Raw genomic sequence first — 18,997 nt, forward strand, 5'->3', positions numbered from 1 at the left:
GAGGCTCCATCTGGCAGATTTTGCCTTGAGGAGAAATTAAGTGATGCAGTGTTAAATGGCTTTCTGAGAGGATATAGGGCTTATTAAGAGGTAAATAAACAGTAAGAGAGGTTTGTAACCAACTGGATGCCGTTGGGGAGCTGGTGAAAGGGGGGGATGGAGGAGGAGAGGATGCTGAAGGGTCCACTTCCCAAGTACCTGCTTTTTATAAAAAGCATTCCAAAGAACTGGAGTAAAGGAAATTGGTTAGGGGGATTATTTGTTTTCTGGGACTTCCTATTAAAAACAGGAGATTGTATTTAGGGAGACCTGGGCTGTCATTCTGGAAATTCGAATGCCAAGTCCAGAACAGTCAGCACTGTTACCCCAAGGTGAAAGGGGTGTGCCGGGGAGAATGAGCTCCGTGAAGGAAGTAAGAGCCGGTGTGACTCCCAGCTCTCCCGTTTATTACCTGGGTGATTGGGCGAGTTACTTAACCTCTCAGAGCCCCTGTTTCTTCATCTGCCAGTTGAAGATAATGTTTGCCCCTGCTTCAGGGGGTTGTTGAAAGGATTCGTGATCTGACCCATGTAAGGTGTGGAGTTCAGGACTTTGCCTTTAGTAATGTGTTCAGTAAATACAAGTGTCTCTTAAGATTGATGATGAGGACACAATGATGATGAGGACTGATCGCTGTTCTTATAGTGAGGGCTCACCACCAGTCCACTACTCAGGCCCGTGAGGACTCTTAATCTGTTGTTGGGACATCCATCTTATGCCCGTGATTACATTTCATGGCTTGGGCCTAGGCACACAATGCCCTGTTGACAAAAGAAACTCTAAAAATCCAAACCTTCTCCCCAGGCCCAGAAAAGAGGGACCCAGGCTCAGCAGAGGCTGGCTGCTGTAGCCTTAAAATCCAGGTGAGAGGGAATCAGACAGGTCTCCAATCCAACGCTCACTACACAGTTGAGGAAACTGAATCTCAGAGAAGGGGAGTGAGTTGGCCAAAGTAAACAGTGATGGAGCCCCAGATGGAACCTCTGCTCTTTCCATGGCTGCAAGGAGGAGAGCCAAGGGTCCTGTGGCTGGTTCAGGAATACCTGTAATGCCCAATAATTTGGGCAGCCATGTGTTGAGGTAGAAGTAGTACTATAGAGTAGTGAAGGGCTGTGGAGTCAGGGGAGCCAGATTTGAAACCTGGAACTACCTCTTACATGTAGTGTGATCTTGAATTTGCTATTTAACCTCTCTGATCCTCATTTTTTTTTTTTTTTTTTGAGTCTGTAAATAGAACAAATAAAACCTATCCTGGGAAGTGGATGTGGCTCAGGTGACTGGGCTTCTGCCTACCACATGGGAGGTTGCTGGATCCCAGTGCCTCCTAAAGAAAATGAGCAAGACAGCAAGCTGATATGACGGGCAGGCACAACAAGATGACGCAAGAAGAGACCCAAGAAGAAAAAACATAATGAGAGACACAACAAAGTGGGGAACAGAGGTGGCTTAAATGGTTAAGTACCTCCCTCCCACATCAGAGGTCCCAGGTTCAGTTCCCAGTGCCTCCTAAAGACACAGTGCTGAGCAAGTTGGAACAGTGAAGGGGTAGGGAAAAATAAATAAGTAAATAAATCTTTAAACACACCCCAGTCCCCCGCCCCCCCCCAGAAACAAACCTATCCTACAGGTTGCAGTAAGAGTTCAATTAAGTAATAAATGTAAAGTACCTAGTAACCTCCCAGCAAATGGCATCTAGTGTTCTTATCATCATTACAGTTATTACTAGCATGGGCCAAACAGGGTCACTGCTTGTAGAGTCAGTGGACTAGACTGCTGTGGTTGTTTGTTTTCATGAGCTGATATGGCAAGAGCAAATAAGAATTTAAAAGGAAGAAAGATAGTGTGGAATCAGTGCCCACCTGGCCCCAGGAAATGGAACAGAAGTAGGAATTACATTAAAGACAGCCTGGGCTTGGGGCAGCGGGCAGCGCGTGTGAGTGTGCTTGCCCCATCTCGCGCTTCTGTGTTCCCTGGATCTTCCTGCCTGCTACTAATGGGGGAGCTTTGGACTTTAAGGACTCAGAGAAGTGGCAGAAGGGAAGAGCTGAGGCCAGAGGAGGGACTGGGGCTCCTGGCTTGGCTGGTGTTCACCACACCTGGAGATGCCCAGCTCTACCTGGGGCTGTGAGGAAGAGGGTGGGAGGACGGAAGTCTCACATCAGCAGCTGGGGCTCAGGGCCATTGTCCCTGGGGCATGTGTACTACTGTGAGCTCATGAGCACCCAGAGACTGTGAACTGGAACTTTTGGGTCATATTTGTAAAGTATAAAGTCCTTTGGGAAGTGGGGAGGACGTTGAAGGCCCAGCTCTGGTGTTCACCCTCTCCCTGGCCTCTTTGTCTGCGTGGCTGCTGCACAGCGATGGTTCTGGGAGCAGTGGGCTTCCAAGGGCAGGGGACCCACAGGTGCAGCCGGGCAAGGAGAGGCAATGTGGGGGGATTCGGGGTCATGGGATGTTGACCTCTGCAGACCCAAATGCTATCTTCCCCTTTTGACTCCTGGGTGCTGAGGGTTCAGGCAGCACCTCTTGTTGCCACACATCCTTGCATATTATGCCACACGTCCTGTTCCCTCATTGTCCACATAGCTTTTATTTTCAACCATATTACAAGTTGTCGAGAGCTGGAATGAACCTGCCTTATATTTCTGTACCTCCATAGGGTCTGGTATGGTGTGCCCAGCACATGGGAAGTTTTCAGTGAATGCTTAGTCATTGATTCCTCATAGATTGATCGTGAACAGGAGGCAATAGAGGGGAAGCTTTTGCCAACCTCTAGCCATTTTAACATCCAACCTATCTTTCTGTTATGGCTCCCCAGTGAAGACTTCTAATGATGATATTATATTATTGCTTACATTTATCGAGTGCTGATAATGAGCCTAACACTTTACTTGCATTACCATTTAGCTGCATAATGATGAAGTAATATTTATTATTGCTATTATTTTATTTCATAGATAATATGAAACCCAGAAGCCTGTCTATCTGGCACCAGCTCACACAGGTCGTCCTGGTCAGCTGTCCCTTAGGGAAAATGCATGTGTGCACAAACCAGAACATCGATGTGGCAGCCGTGGGAGCTTCATGGCTCAATGCGTTCTCTCAGTTCTGCCTGGGAATGAGGTTCAAAGGCAGGTGAAGCCTCCTAATTTAGTGACATAAACATAACAGAGGCTGGGTTGAGAACGGGAGCCTCACCTTTTGGAACTGTGAGTCCCTTAATGGCAAAACAGAGGCTATAGATTTTCACCCGCTGAAATACAAATCATGCCTGTGGACAGGAGTGTAGAGCTTCAGGGACACCTGAATTCTTGTTTTATGACTCTTCTGCCCATTGAGTTTCCGGGAGGACCTAATGCATTCTATCCTGAAATGACAAGTGGAATTTGCCCAAATGGTATAAGGGCTTCTGTGAGCACAGGGTGAGGCACTGAGAATAGCATGGGTACTTGCAAAATTTCCGCTTCAAAGAGGAGCCACAGTATTTGCTCTTGCCAAAGACAGAGCAAAGACCTAGAGGCTACGCTGAATGGTCTGTTGGTCTGTGAACTCCTGCCAGAGGCAATTTTCATAGTCATGCTTCAAACGATGCTGGATGTTTCACTCTTGTCTGCTGTTTTTGGATTCTTCCCCCAGGCCCACTTTTGCTATGTTAGAGCTTGGAGTTCGATGGTTAAAGATTTTGTCCTATGACTTTCCCAACTCTAGCCAAATGGCTTTACTTTCTTACTCTCCTTGGGTCAAGCTCATGGGGACGTCCCTCTACTGGGATGATAGAACTCCTCCAAGAAATATTTTAGCTACCGTTTTCTGATGGCTTACTTGAGCGCTGGGCACTGTGCTAGGCATTTGACACGTATTATTTCATCTAACATCTGATGCAACATCAGCATGTAGTTTTGGGGTGAAGATGGATTTTTGACAGGTTTTTGATGTGGTGACAGTCCTGGGAAGCCTAAATGCAGTCCTGCCAGTTTCCCCTCCTTGGGGGTTTCCCAGAGAGCTGTATTCAGAGGAAATAAGAGTAGAATGGGGACCATCTGGCCACTTAATGAATAATTGCACAAATAAGATACTCTATGTTAGAAGCAGGTCAGATCAAGTGGCTTAGACTCTGGGCTAGTTGTGGCCAACTACTTCCCTCCACAGAATTCCAGTTTTATTATGGATGTGCTCAGGTTTGCTGTGCAAAGGGAGGGGAGAGGAGGAGGTTCAGATCCCACAGGGGCTTCCAAAATTCAGATTAAAAAATTTTTGTCACGTAGAATAGAAGAAAAAATGATGGGGTGGGGGAGAGAGAGGTAGAGAGAGAGAATACACACAGTTTTCTGCTTTTCAAACTGTAGCCCTGTCCTTTGGCCCAGTTAATGTTCTGGGCCTTTACCAATGAATTAGACATTCTTTTTTCTTTTCTCTCAGTGTGTGATTCTTTTATTTCTAGAAAGACACATAAAGGGATCAAAAAATAAGTTCACCTAAGAAATGCAAAACAGGTTTTCAATGAACTTAGATTTCCTTGTCTGTTACTTCCAACCCTAAGGCAAAAAGTAATGCATTTTCCACTTACATGACCAAGCTAAGGGCCTGGATAAGGGCCTGGATAGTCGCATGTAAGTATGGGAAGCTACAGCAGTGATGAAGCCCAAGATATCTCACCCTCTAATCATACTTGGATAGTATTTTCTGTGGGTTTATCAGCATAAGCCTGCGAAATTGGAATGATCAATGATTTTTACCAACCATCTTGATTTGCTTGAACTTCCATTTTATCCAGGGAGTTATAAAGAAGAGAGGGAGGTTAACTGAAGCAGGCTCACATACCAATAATCCTTTGCAGTGCTGATAAAAAAAGCCCTGCCCTAGACTTGGAAGAACTCTAACAAAGTGTTCAAGGTGACACCAGCAAAGTCTGCTGAACTTCACCAAAGGCCATAGTTTTATATTACCAAATGGCCACAACCTTATATCAACATCCTGCTGGCTAATGAACAAACTGGGCCTTAAAGACACCTTGCCCAAACAGTTTCTACAACCCTGAAGTCCGCACAGCTCACAGAATGCCCGTACTAACCATAAATCATGGCCCCCTTTTCGCTCCCCTTTCCCCCACACCTTCCCTTTGCCTCCAGCAGCCACATAAGCTGCTTGCCCAGCTCACCCTTTGAGCAGAAACCTCTTTTGGTGCTGCTCCTGCATTAATGCAAATTTAGCTCAATAAATTTGCTCTGCACCCCCCTTTGAAAGTCCATTTATTTTGTTTTCAGCACAATAGCCCAAACCTTACAAAGCACCTTCTTCAAAGGCTGGATTGCCCAGTGTCCCAAGTATGGCCATAGGTCCAACAGTCTGCACACAGAGGCCATGTACGCGTGGGGAATGTAGCAAGAAAGACAAGGCCCAGCATCGGCCTGGCAGTGGCTGACAGCTGAAAATATTGGAGTTGAGGTATTTGGAACTTAAAAAAAGCAAAAACAAAACCAAACTTAGTGCTACCTGTGATGGAGGCACTGAACTAACAATTTACGAGGGTTATCTCATTCAAGCCACATGGCCCCGAGACATAGGTGCTAGTATTAGCCCCATTTTACAGATACTGAAATGGAATCTTGAGTGAAGGCTTCTCTCAGCCTTGCTCTTTCTTGCAGACAAACCACTGCATTTTCTGCACTGTGTCCCTTTGATATCTGCTACCAAGGTGCATGGGGCATGGGACCTATTTCAAGTTTCTAGTGACCCCTGGGCTCAGAGCTCCCTGAGGGCTCACAGGACCTGCCCCAGCAGCACACACAACTAGGCCTTTGATTAACATTTGCTGAAAAGATGAAGAAGTGAGTGACACCGTATTGAAACTCTGGAAGGCTTTGGCTTCGCTACAATATGGGGGCAAATCCATCCTGGATTCCCTGGGTTCATCCTCCTCCTTTCGAGGGTCCTTTCTGAATACAAATAAAAATTTACCACATTGGATGGAAAGATACAAATCTCTTGCTGGAGATGGTTTCTAGATTCATTAAACTGAGCCCCAGGAGAAACTAAGAAAATATAATTCTGAAGCTAATCTCTCCTCGCAGTCATTCCATAAATCTGATTAATGGGTTACCTTTAGACCACAAGCACAACTGCTGTATTAAAAGAAAATGCTCTAACAGGATTGGGATTCTGTTAACAAGGCTTCTGCTGTTTGCAGAAAAAGACATTCTCCCACAGTATAAACATGTCTAGGCTGGATGATGCATGGAATTAAGTTGTGAACAAAATTCTAAGGGCCCTAGAAAGATTTCAATTGCATAAAGATGAAAAGAAATAAGGAAGGGTATCAGTTTCACAAACTTGGGAATCTGAGGTGAAATGGATGGGGCTGGTGCTTGAGACAGCACTTTTGTGTTGTTGCCCAGGAATAAAAATTATCTCAATTCTTGTATTGTTTGTTTAATGTATGGTCATGTATCATTAATATGTGGTAAGAGGAACTGCCCATCAGCATCCATAAGTTAAGATAATAATTAATACTTATCTAGTATTTCCTAGCTTCCCATTCCAGGATCTTTCACCAAATCGATTCACTTGAGAGTTAGAAGAACTTTAAGGAAAAATAGTATAGAATGTCTCAAACTGTGTATGTTTCTGCTAATACATAGAAAGCAATTTACAAAAAGACCAACTCTAAAAGTTTTTAAAGCAATAGCATTGAGGACATGGAGGTGACCTTTCCAACTTCCCTTCTCTTGATAACTATTTCATTTTTCTTTTGGGTATTGCACCTTTCCTGGTCAGTCCAGCTACGTTAGAGAAGCTGACTGCATGTTGGATTCTGTGGGTTGGGTTTGAGACTTAGATATAACCTAATTGACATAATTCTAATTCCATCCCTTATCCACCAGTGTTGGTTCAGGGGTGGGCAAGTGACCCACTTGGGGCTAGTGAAATGTGAGGGAGGTTCCCTTACTAGTGGATTTCCAGAATCTCCTTTCTTTCTCCTAATGGGGGTTATTAAATGTAGATAGGAGGCCCGGAGCTGCTGCAGCCATCTCATTGCCATGAGGCATGCTTGCTTGAGGATTAAGCTGGCACAGAGGGGGACTGAATGACACAGAGGAGGACTACTGTGAATGCTGACTGACCCATGCCTGATCCCCCACCCACTTCAGGACACTTTCAGTTACTTGAGCCAATGAAATCTTTTTATTGTTTATATCTGTTTAAGTTGAGGTTTCTCCTACTTAAAGCAGAGAACATCTGAACTGACACTGCTGAGTTAAACAAAATTAAATAGACCACTTACTGAGGGTGGTCCAGAACCTTTATAACATTAATGTGCATCGTTGGACTCAAGAGAAGCATTCTATTTCCTAAGCGTACTATTTCCTAAGTGTACGTGGCTGTGGGTGCCAGCCTTTCACAGTGCATCTTATAGGACACGATCTAGCTCAACTCCCAAGCGTTACAAAAGTGGAAACTGAGATCCAGAGAGCTGAATGGCTTTTTCAATCTAATAATACTTAGTGGCAGCTATGGGCCTAGAGTGCAGGCCCCTAGATTCCTAAGCCTGTGTTCTTCCTAAGCCTGTATTCTCCCTCCCTACCCACAGAGACTCCCTCATTGAGGATGCCCCTTATAGAAGAACCTAATTATTCCTTTGCAGATACTCCACATTCCTAGGATGCTATAAAAGATTTGCAAAGATTACACATCTGAGGCTCATAGGCAAGATAAGAACTTTAGGTCTAATGTGGGTCCAAAATATTTGAAGAAATTACAATAGTTACCAACACTTGTCAGGTTATTGCACATAAAAATATCAATTTCTAGTTATCTTAGTAGAACTCAGACAATCTGATAGCCCTGGGCCTATATTTTTCCATTGTGGCAACCAGCTGGAGCTGAGCGGTCGGCACTACCTCCTGGGGTGAAGGTGTGGGCTCCCAGTTTGCCGCAGTCCCTAACACTCCCTATCGTACCCAGTACTGAGGCCAAGTGTCAGTTACCTTTTATTAGCACACCACTAATGCTGTTTAATTTTTGTATCCAGACCATTTCACTCAATTATCTGTCTGCCCCTCTAATCAAGTCTTTTATTATACTTGAAAAAATAAAATTTCCCAAACTGAGATGTTAATAGGTATTAAAAAATATTTCCAAGGCCCAGTAAGTTTGGAGCAACACTGAATTAATCAAGGATGAACGAGTTTCTTCGTGCACCCTCTCTTAGACCTTCATAGGTCTCTTAGACCATAGGCCAGGAGGGCTAGTATATATTTTTTGGATATGAACATCATTTTTCAGGGATCGTCTCTTTGTCACTGTTATTCCACTGAACACACATTAGGAACTACCACCATGAACACCTGGACATCCCTGTCTGCAAGCCTGTCTTTGGACTAATATCTCCTTTATCCAGGACCTTGATTTTCAGCTGTTTCCTGGAAACTATGTTGAGAACAGAACAACAGCCCGGGTTAGATAAGGCCAGCACCCAGCACAGGCAAATCCACTGTCCAAGCAGCACTGAAATCATCCCAAAGACAGGCTCCGTTACTTTTGTGTTGCTTCGGGATGAGGATTTCTGCAGAGCAGAGAGAGCAGACCCACATAGTTTCCTCCCCCACCAAACCAGCCTCCTGTCTGCCCACTGCACATCTTCCATGGAAATGAAAACAAAAAAATAACAAGGGGAAAAAGGTAGAAAACAAACAAGAATGGGGTGCATTGGTGCAAAAGAAAAACAATCCTTTCTTAAAAACAGCCCCTTTGAAGAAAGCCATCACACCCAGCAGTTGTTTCTTCCTCTGTAATTTCCTTACCCAAGGTAAAGAGTGACTAAATCTCTACCCGAGGTGTCCGTTATGCTCACTGGCAATACTCAAAAGATGTAGATCTAACTGGGGAGAAAATGTTCCGATGCAATTTTTTCAGATTTACAATTGTCACCCTCCAAGCCAAGAGGCCAGATGCCCAGCTGACTGTGAAGAGTGGGCATGTAATTTCCCATAGGTGTTCTCTGGAGACAAACAATTCCTTGCATTAGATAGTCTCCTTGGAAGCTTGCCCTGTCTACAACTTTCCAAGTGGAGCTTGGCTCATAAGCCCTCTAGACAGCCAGCTCTAAGGCATCCAGCCGTTACTATCCTGGGGAAGAGATCTGCTCCTCAGATCTAAGTAGTCCTTAAAAAACTGGTGTGCCCATCTCAAAGGAAGCCCCTTTCATTCTAACAATGACTGGCACACCTGTGAAACTTTTGTAGCACTGGAATTGATAAAGTCAGAGGAAATAAGACAAGCAATGGAGCTCCTTGAGAGAGAGGAACATTTCCCCTACTTGGCAAGAAGTCAAGCCCTCAGTCACTAGTGACTCAGTCACCTAAGGCTGCTTGCTAAGTGCAAGCCCCGAAAACACTCTGTCACTGTAGTCTTCTCTGTGAGCCCAGAGGTGTTGTCCCAAAGTTGAGACACACTATAACTCTGTCTTCTTCATTTACTGAATGAGAGCATGTTCTTTTCCTAATGACCTATTTGGTCATTTGTTTCTATGGAACTTTTGTAAAAACAGCAATATACATAACATGGGTAGTGCACAGACTTTGCTGTGTTTGGGACAGTGTCAGAGATGAAGTCCAAGGATAAGCTCAATGAAGGAGTTACTAAGAGTTTTACTTTGTGAAAATAAAGCAACAGCAGCTTACATTTATTGAGCAGTTATTAAATATCAGGTGTGGTGCTAGCACTTTCCATGTATTATCTCAGGCAATTCTCACGGCCACCACAGAAAGCATTTCAATTTTACAAATGACAAAATGAGGCTGAGAGCGGTTAGGTCACTCAGAAAGATTGAGTGGTTAATAAGTGTTAGAGAGGATTCACCCAGTTTGGGTGTCACCAATGCTGGTTCTTTTAACTCAGTGCTCTACTGTTGCCTGAAAAACAGTCGTGCCTCTTCCCTCCAAGTGACCCCAAACACTCTCGAATGTGCTCATGCTCACAGTGGACTAAGAAGGGATGCAAATTGATACAAAATTCCTAAATGTTGAAAAAATCTGGACTAGCAAAGAAAATGCCACATATTATGAAGATCTCTTAATTTTAAATGATTGACTCAGTCCTCTTTTTAAGTTGACTCTTGGATTTCAGACCTCAGCTCTCACTGCGGGAAATGAACAGTTTCACTGAGATAAAATAGTGATATCTTTTCACCCCAATCCCTTCAATAATCAGCAGCAGCAGTGTTAGCAGCCATAGAAAGATCAGAGCTGGATCAGCAAGATTTCCCTGGAGGATTTTTGTGTGTATGCTTTACCTGCTATAGATGAGGCACTGTCGGTTATTGATCACTTTATCGGATGTGTACCTCCGGAGGTCTTCCCAGGCGTCTTTGATGTCAGTGACTGTGAGGATGATACAGATTGGTATCACGCTCACTTCAGGCTGGAAAGCGTTGATCACAGGGACAAAATTCAGAACCACAACACCCACAAAATAGAGATTGGCAAACCGGTGTAGCTGCTCGAAGAGGTTCTTGGGTACAAAGGAAAACATGGTGTACTTGCTGGTCTTAATTCGATTCCCATGATAATGCCTGTTGGGGTTCTCTTTGTGGGACCATCCTTCAAAGGGCAGGTTGGAGACCACCACTCGTTTCTTGTCTTCTTTCTTTTTCCACCTTTTCTTCCCGTCCTTTCTCATCACTGCTCAAGTCTCTCTCTTCAATTTTCATAGCCTGGCACTTGACTTCTTGGTAAAAGAGCTTTCCCCTTGATCAGTTCCGTTGTTCAGCTGCCAGCGAGTCATTTCTTTGACAACTTGCAGTCGCCTTCTCTGATGAAAATTTCTCTCTTCTTTCACAAAGAAAATTAAAAATAAAATCCAGTGCACAAGCACCAGGAGAGAAATAGGACAAGGAAAGAGAGTGCAGAAAACAGGTGTGCACCCTCCCAGGCCACTTCCTTCTACTTGTTTGAGAACACCACCTGTTGGAAGGTAGACGTCACCCCCAGGTAGCTTCCTTTTCCACCCCAACAACCAAGAACAGGTGAGCTAATGCTGGGTCCTAAAGCCTACCTCGTTAAGTTCTAGAAGCAGGGATTTTCAGTTTGCAACCTCTAGGGCTTTAAAAATGGTATACATTTTCCTAGTTGGGAGACATTGCCTGACATCCTCCAAGAGTTGTTCTTGAAATTAGTCTCCAGAGATGGTCCAGTCAATTCTAGAATTTAATTCCTGAGGTTTCAACCCCGGTCTTGAAAATATAACATGCTTGTGTTTAATACTACGCATGCTTACACGGGAAGCATCGAGGTTTCTTAACTTTGGCCCTGTTGACATGTTGGGGTGGATAAGTCTCCATTTTGGAGGGCTGTCATGTGCTTTGTAAAATGTTTAGCAGCATCCCTGGCCTCTACTCACTAAATGCTAGTAACAGCTTCCCGTGTAACAATAAAATGTCTCCAGAAATTGCCAATTGTCCCCTGTGGAGCAAAATTGCCTTGGTTGAGAATCACAGAATTAAATGAACTTAAGAAAATATGTGAGAAGAGAGGCCAATTCTTTGAAAATTCTGGTGAGCTTGTATAACTTGTTTGCAAAAGAGAAAACAGAGGCATGGCTTCCCTTACCTTTCATATATTTGGATGCTGGAGCAGTTAACCTCTCTATCAAAGAGGTATCTCCTGAAGTCCTCCACGCCATCCTTAACCATGATGATGCACAAGACAATGGCCAATGGTAGCATAGTGATTTCCCTGTGGAAGACTTCCATGGAAGGCATCCAGTTTAGAATCACCAGGAACAGGAAATAGAGGTTGGCCCATCTGGAAGGGATATACAATGTGGGAGTGAAAATCCTGGGAAGGAAAAATAAATTCTCCACCTTACTTTTTCCCTAATGTTGGCCCGTACCAACTAAAATGACATTCTCTTTCAATGTTACTTAAAACATTGTATATGGTGAGGGCGCTGATGGTAATCCAATCTAGATTCAAACTCTGACCCTATTGTTTACTAGTTGTATGGCCTTCCTGCACTTCAGCTTCTTCTTGTAAAATGAGGGTAACACTACTTACTTTATCTAGCCCTTATGCAAGTATCGCATGGAATATTATTTGTAAGGTACATAGTAGAGTGTCTGGAACATTGTAATTGCTCAATAAATGGTAGCTTATAATAATAATTACAAAATTTATGATATTGAAGTACATATTCTGCTTTAAGATTAAAAAAATGATTTCTCATATCAAGAGAGTGGCTTGTGCTTTTCAAGTTTTCCAAGTGCATCTTGCTTCCTCTTGCCACAGTGCCTTTGCACATGCAGATCTGTCTATAGGAATATTCTGCTGGCTTCCTTCCCTGATTTTCCTCTGTCCCTTTTCATCCAGTTAATCCATTCTCCTCCTTCAGTTCACACTTCAAACTGTACTTCCTTAGGGAAGTCTTCCTTGACTTCCTTAGTTAGGCCAGACTATTCTTTATTCACTCTATTAGCACCATGCACCTCACCTTAGAAGTATCTATCTGAATTTCACTTTCACATTTAAAAATTAATGTTTGTCTTTTTCACTGGATGATAAATTCAATGAGGACAGTGTCTTTCTCTTATTTTTGTCGTGTATCTCTAGCACTCAACACATAGCCTGACCCAGATTAGAGCCCAATAAGTATTTTTGAGTGAATGAATGAGTGAATGTATAGCACAAACTTTTCCAGGTATATGGCTGAGGGTCCTTTCTATTTCATTTGGATAATAAAGGAAAGGTGGCCCTACAGGCAGCATCTCTGAGTTTGTCTAAGTGACAGACACTTGTTTAAAGTGTGAATTGTGTGTATCCTAAAGTATGCACCATAATGTAAGCACAGATATTACCATGTTAGAAAGCTAATATCTCAGACTCTGTACATCACCTTAAGTAAATATGATGTGAATAGGGTGTAAGAGTATCGCTGTGGAAGGAAAAAGGTGTTGTGGTGGATGTATGGGAGTGCTGTATATTATATATATGCATTGCTGTGGTCTAGGACTCCTACGAAGAAATGCTGAATAATTAGGGGGGGGGAAAAAAAAAAAAAGGATAGGATGTGGAATTTTTTCAAGTCAACATTCTTTATCTAAGTTCTTTATCTAACTTTATCCAAGTTCTTTATCTATCCTTTAAACCCATCGCTATATGCCATTCCCTAGTAAGGGACCATGACATTATATTGGGCTTCAAATTTCGGGGAGTTCTGGATCACAGAGTGTTTCAACAATGGCAATGGAGGGATACTGGTATGGGATACCAATGACAGGTGATATATGGCTGACAGGGAGCTGTACAGAACATATGTCCAGGGTGCATGGTAATGATTGGATATACTCATAGTGGCAACAATTAAAAACCCAGCAGGGGGGGTACTGGGTTCCTGGCCAGTGGTGCTCTGTCGTGGTCCCTAGGGGAGCAGCGATAGTCTCCCAGGTACAGCGGCGGGGACCGGGAGGGAGTGAGGGTTCAACAGTGAGCCCCTGATGCTAATGACTATGCTTGTGAGCTGATAAACCTAAAATAAGAACAAGGCCTAGAGCAACATTGTGCCTGGGAATTTCCTCCTGTCAGCCTTCATGTTACTCAAATGTGGCCAGTCTCGAAGCCAAACTCAGCATGTAAATGCAATGCCTTCCCTCCAGCGTGGGACATGACACCCGGGGATGAGCCTCCCTGGCAACGAGGGACCACTATCAAATACCAACTGATGATGCAACTGGAAAAGGACCTTATATGGAAGGTTCAATGCGGATCAGCAGAATATCCATGTCTACATAAAATAACATGACTTTAAAATGCTGTTTGACCTAAAGTAAGGGGGAAATGGAAAGGAGAAATGAGTTTATATGGCTACGAGTTTCTAAAAAAGAGTCTGGAGGCTGGCAGAAGGTTTGCCCTCATGCACAACTGAGCAGAGTCAGAGAGACAGATAAAGCAGATACAACCCCCAGATATTGGTTCCTATGAAGGCTAAAGAGACCCATGAGAGTTATGGTCATGGCCGATGGGGTTTACTACCAGGGCAGATGGCCCCTCTCTGGAAATGGTGTTTATGTGTGATGAATCTGGACTCAGATGGGATCTCCCTTCATAAGACTTTCATACTAATCTGCTGGAGGTGCAGTTAACGTTGGGGTTTAAGATATAGTTAGGGGATTTGAATCTCTGGACTGATAATGTGATAGCCAGGTCCTGAGCCTCAACAGACTCCAGCACCTACAATCTGATTTATTGGACTTCCCACACTCAGCTAAGATGGAGTTGAAGAAGGACAATCACCACACCATGGAGCCTAGAGTGATTACAACTGAAAATGGGAGGATGGCAGCCAGCATCCATGTGGAATCTGAGCCTCCTCTTGACATAGAGGTGCAATGGACACAACCAATCCAATGTCCACATAGAAGAGGTGGCATTGGATTGGGAAAAGTGGACATGGTGGATGATGGGTATGGGGAAGGGCAGGAAGAGATGAGAGGTGGGGGCGTATTTGGGACGTGGAGCTGCCCTGGATGGCGCCTCGGGGGTGATCACCGGACATCGTGGATCCTCACAGGGCCCACTGGATGGAATAGAGGAGAGTATGGGCCATGATGTGGACCATTGTCTATGAGGTGCAGAGGTGCCCAAAGATGTACTTACCAAATCCAATGGATGTGTCATGATGATGGGAACGAGTGTTGTTGGGGGGGGAGAGGGGGGGTGGGGGGGTGGGGTTGAATGGGACCTCACATATATATTTTTAATGTAATATTATTACAAAGTCAATAAAAAAATAAATAAAAAAAAAAGTGTGAATTGTTTGGGACAAGTGGTTTTATACCTGTGAAACTGCTCAAAGAGATTCTGGGGCAGGAAAGTGAGGATGGTATATTTGGTCGTGCAGATTCTGTTGCTGGAGTATCTCCTGGAGACCTTTTTCCAATTTTGGTGGAATGTGCTATTGTTGGGGAATATGACCCGCTGCTCCTTCAGGTTGTAGTTCCATCCTCCCTTCTCTGGAGAGAGCAAAGGGGTGGTTTCTGATGGAGACTGGGAGAAGCCATCTCTGACTCGCCATTGCCACCGATGCCAGGACGAGTCCACCGAGAGGGCCATTTCTGGCATCAGGCTGAGGCCGGAAAACAAACAAATTAAGTTGCTATAGTCAGGAGAAGCAAGTGGCATATCAACCCTTTCACAACCCACCCACTCATCCGAGTTAGATACTGAGATACGATATAAGAAGAGTAGGTTCAGTCCTTATATGTCATATGTTCTAGGGTGAAAGGCATTATGCAAATTACATAAATGATAATATAAATCATACTAGCTAGCCATAAAAGCATTTAATGGGGTTGGGGGATGCCCTCAGTGGAGCTATCAGGGAAAAGAAAAGTAGGTCCTGGTGAACCATGACGCTGGAGGTTGGAATTTTAGCTCTGATTTATAACTATGCTGAACTGTCCCTTCACCTTGCTGATCTTGTTTCTTCAATATAAAATAGGAAAATCACTGTAAAATTGGGAAAAATATTTTTACTCTGCATTATCCGCAAGATTTTTGTGAGAAGCAAATTAGACAGTATAGAAAATTATGTTGGGATATGTCTTAAAACCGAGGGAACGTTTTGTTTTCTCTAGCAACTTAAATTCTCTAACCTAAATTCTCTAGGTTTCCCCTAACTCTACAATTTCCTGATAGTGAGGACATTTCATAGAAACTCATTTTTGGTCAGCACTTTAAACAGGAGTGATAGGTGTAACAGAAGAGAGCCTAAGGGTCTTTCCCACGAAATTTGGGCCCAAGGTGAGGGCTGTGTTGCCTGTTCTCAGCTGGCTGGCTTTTTTTTTTTTTTTTTAAGATACATAGATCTCACACAATGTTACATTAAAAAATACAAGAGGTTCCCTTATAACCCACACCCTACATCCCCCAGTCCTCCCACACCAAAACTTCTTTCATTGGTGGGGTAGGCTGGCTTTTTTTGATCTGGATGCCTGGTTGGGGGAGGGAGCTCTCCATTCCTCCCTCCCCACTCCATTTGTTGGTTTCTGAAACTAAGCACTTGGTGGAAACAGATGATCTTTCTAGATGGGAGAGGAATGCTGCTGTAACTAGAATATTCAAGTTGCTGTGCTCTTTTAATGGAACCTACATCCAACTCGCCAAGTTTTTTTTCCCCCCATATGTTGCTTAAAAACCCAGAAAGATATTATTCAAGGATATCCTTTAAAAAGTCAGAAGTTGTGCATAATGTTGTTTTTCACTTAGTAGGTTCACTGGACAATTTTCTTTTGAATAAAGTGGATTTTTAATGCACTTCAGCTATTATTAATCTTGCAACGAACGACCCAGTCTTTTGTTGTAAATACGTTCCACTTAGGAAGAAACTTCCATTTCTAGTTTAAATGGTAATATTTTACCTTCCTGGTGCCTGTATGACCTGACCCTCATCATAATTCTCCTCATGGCTTTAATCAATCTAAATGATTTTCTATTCATAGACCCTAAGGCTTCAGGGAACTCTTCAGAGCCTTAAGTGAGCTCTTGTGGCAAGCATGAAAAAATAAATGCAATTCCTGATGTCCATCAGAATGTGACCAAAGGCATAATACTGTATGTCTTCTTTCTCATTATAGAAAATATGCCCCTTTTATAGAGTCTTTTTTATTGCGAGGAAAGAGGAAATGAAGAGATAATTCATGAATAGAGTTGAAAATACAAATGAGAAATATTGTCATGGTTAATGCCATACATACCAGACTTCTCCCAATTTTAGGTGACAAGATCTCCAAATGAAGAGACTGGGTTGATATGGGAGTTGCAGGTATTTTTAGATGAAGTGGTTTAAAAAGTCCATTTATCATAGTAATTTCTTTTATTTTTCTAGCAATGTAAAATAAGCTTACTTAAAAATAAAGTGGATGTAAAACGGGTGCTAAACTAGTGGTGAAAGTTTGATGAGGAACTAGGTATTTCTAAAGTTTTAAAATATCCTACCACCAAACTATTAATTACAGTGGTAAAGTATTTCTTGGTAGTAGAGAAATCTGGCAGACATCACCTTGCTCAAGAGGTCAAAGCAAGCATTGTCAATATAGGGAGAAGCTGACAACTTATGCTTTCCGATGAGATCTACTGAGAAGAATATGATATCACTTCTGTTATCGCTTCTGTTGATAATCAAGAGTAAGCATTATTTTATGCTACAAAATAACTGGCCTATAGTTTTCAAAAGTGTCAAAGGTCAAAGAAAGGCTGAGGAATTATTTCTTTTTAAAGGATACTAAAAGATACGACAACGAAATACAATGTGCAATTTTGGATTGGATCCTTGACTAAGAGGAGATAAAATAAGTATAAAGGGCATTATTGGACAAATTGAAAAAAAATTGAATATATACTGTGATTAGATAATTGCATTTTATTGCAATGAATGTCAAATGTCCTGATTTTGGTAAGTATATTGTGGATATAAGAGAATGTCCTTCTTCTTAGGAAATCTATCCTAAAATATTTAGGGGTAGAGGCAAGATGCTTGTAACTCACTTGGAATGGTTGAGAAAAGAAATACATATGTTTTGTATGTTTGTATATTTAAGCATATATATGAGTGTGTTATTATGCTGAGCATAAGAGGGAGTTGTGAATAGTTTTAGGCAGGGAAGTGACATGATAAGAGTTGCAGATTCCAAGTGTTAAACTGGTTGCAACATACACAGATTGGATGGCGGGGCCAAGACTGGGGGCAGGGAAACAGCTCTGTAACCCACTCTTCCCTTTTCCCCTAAATAAGTTACTTCTACCTGATAGTAGAACAGGAAACAAAGGAGGTATAGCAGTTTGACATTATTGATGAATTCCAAAAAGAAATATTGGATTGTATTTGTAAACTGGTCTTTTTCTTTGGGCATACTAGATTATATTGGATTCAGAGGTTTACTTGATTAATCAAGCAAACCTCTTGTGTGAGTAGAGTGTTGAGCCCCTATCCTTAGTGGGTGGGGACTCACAGATAAAAGGCATGGCAAAGGACAGAGTTGGAGGGTTCTTAATATTGGAGTTTGGATGTTGGAGTTCGATGTCGAAGCCTTAAGCTGGAGCCCCAGAAGTAAACTCACAGAGGAAACAGAAGCAAGCCCCAGGAAGAGAGAAACCCTGAGCCTAGGAAAAAGCAAGCCCTGGTAAGAGAGAAACCCTGAACCCAGAGAGAAGTAAGACCCTGGAAGGGAGGAAACCAGGAAGCCTGAATCCTCACAGATGTTGGCAGCCATCTTGCTCTAACACGTGAAAATAGACTTTGGTGAGTAAAGTAACTTATGCTTTATGGCCTGGTACCTGTAAGCTCCTACCCCAAATAAATACCCTTTATAAAAACCAAACAATTTTGGTATTTTGCATTAGTGCCCCTTTGACTGAGTAATACAGAATTTGGTACTGGAAGTGGGGTAGTGCTTTTGCAATTACTGAAATGCTGGTATAGTTTTATAAATGGGTAAGGGGAATTTTTTGGAGGAATTGTGAGATGCTTGATGAAAAAGGCCTAGATTGCTTTAAAGAGACTGTTGATAGCAATATGGATGCTAAAGAGACTTTTTATGATGCCTTAGAAGTAAATAATGAAACTATTATTGGAAACTGGAGGAAAGGTGATCCGTGTTTTAAAGTTGCAGAGAACTTAGCAAGATTAACTCCTGGTATTTTATGGAAGGCAGAATTTGAAAATGGTGAGCCTGGATATTTAGCTCAAGAAATTTCCAAAGTAAACCCAGAGAATGTGGCTTGGCTTCTGCTTGCACGTTGTAGCAAAATGCTAGATGAGAGAGATATGCTGAGGACTGAACTGTTGGGCACAAAGAAAACAAACTAATTCTGGAAATTCCAAGCCTCTGGAAATCAAGCTCCCAGATGAAAGTGCCCCATTAGAGGACTTAACTAAATTTGGAACTTGTAAATCAGGATTGAAGAAG

The 18,997-nt window shown here is 42.8% G+C and overlaps 1 protein-coding gene across 3 annotated transcripts in view; it reads right to left on the bottom strand.

Moving 5' to 3' along the window:
- ATP10B (ATPase phospholipid transporting 10B (putative)) overlaps positions 1 to 18,997 on the bottom strand; it is a 259,276-nt gene that overhangs the window by 97,720 nt on the left and 142,559 nt on the right. For 2 of the 3 annotated variants that reach the window (XM_058281733.2, XM_058281736.1), the window contains 2 exons: positions 14,869 to 15,156; positions 11,646 to 11,840 (listed from right to left, as the gene is read on the bottom strand). In XM_058281733.2, the coding sequence (XP_058137716.1) occupies positions 11,646 to 11,840; positions 14,869 to 15,152 (479 nt within the window). In that variant the 5' untranslated portion in view covers positions 15,153 to 15,156. Of the gene's footprint in view, positions 1 to 10,330; positions 10,799 to 11,645; positions 11,841 to 14,868; positions 15,157 to 18,997 lie in introns of those variants that run through there. The other variant, XM_004467210.5, reaches the window with a different exon arrangement.

The sequence above is a fragment of the Dasypus novemcinctus genome, chromosome 2 (genome assembly GCF_030445035.2).
Source record: "Dasypus novemcinctus isolate mDasNov1 chromosome 2, mDasNov1.1.hap2, whole genome shotgun sequence".
NCBI classification, from domain to species: domain Eukaryota; kingdom Metazoa; phylum Chordata; class Mammalia; order Cingulata; family Dasypodidae; genus Dasypus; species Dasypus novemcinctus.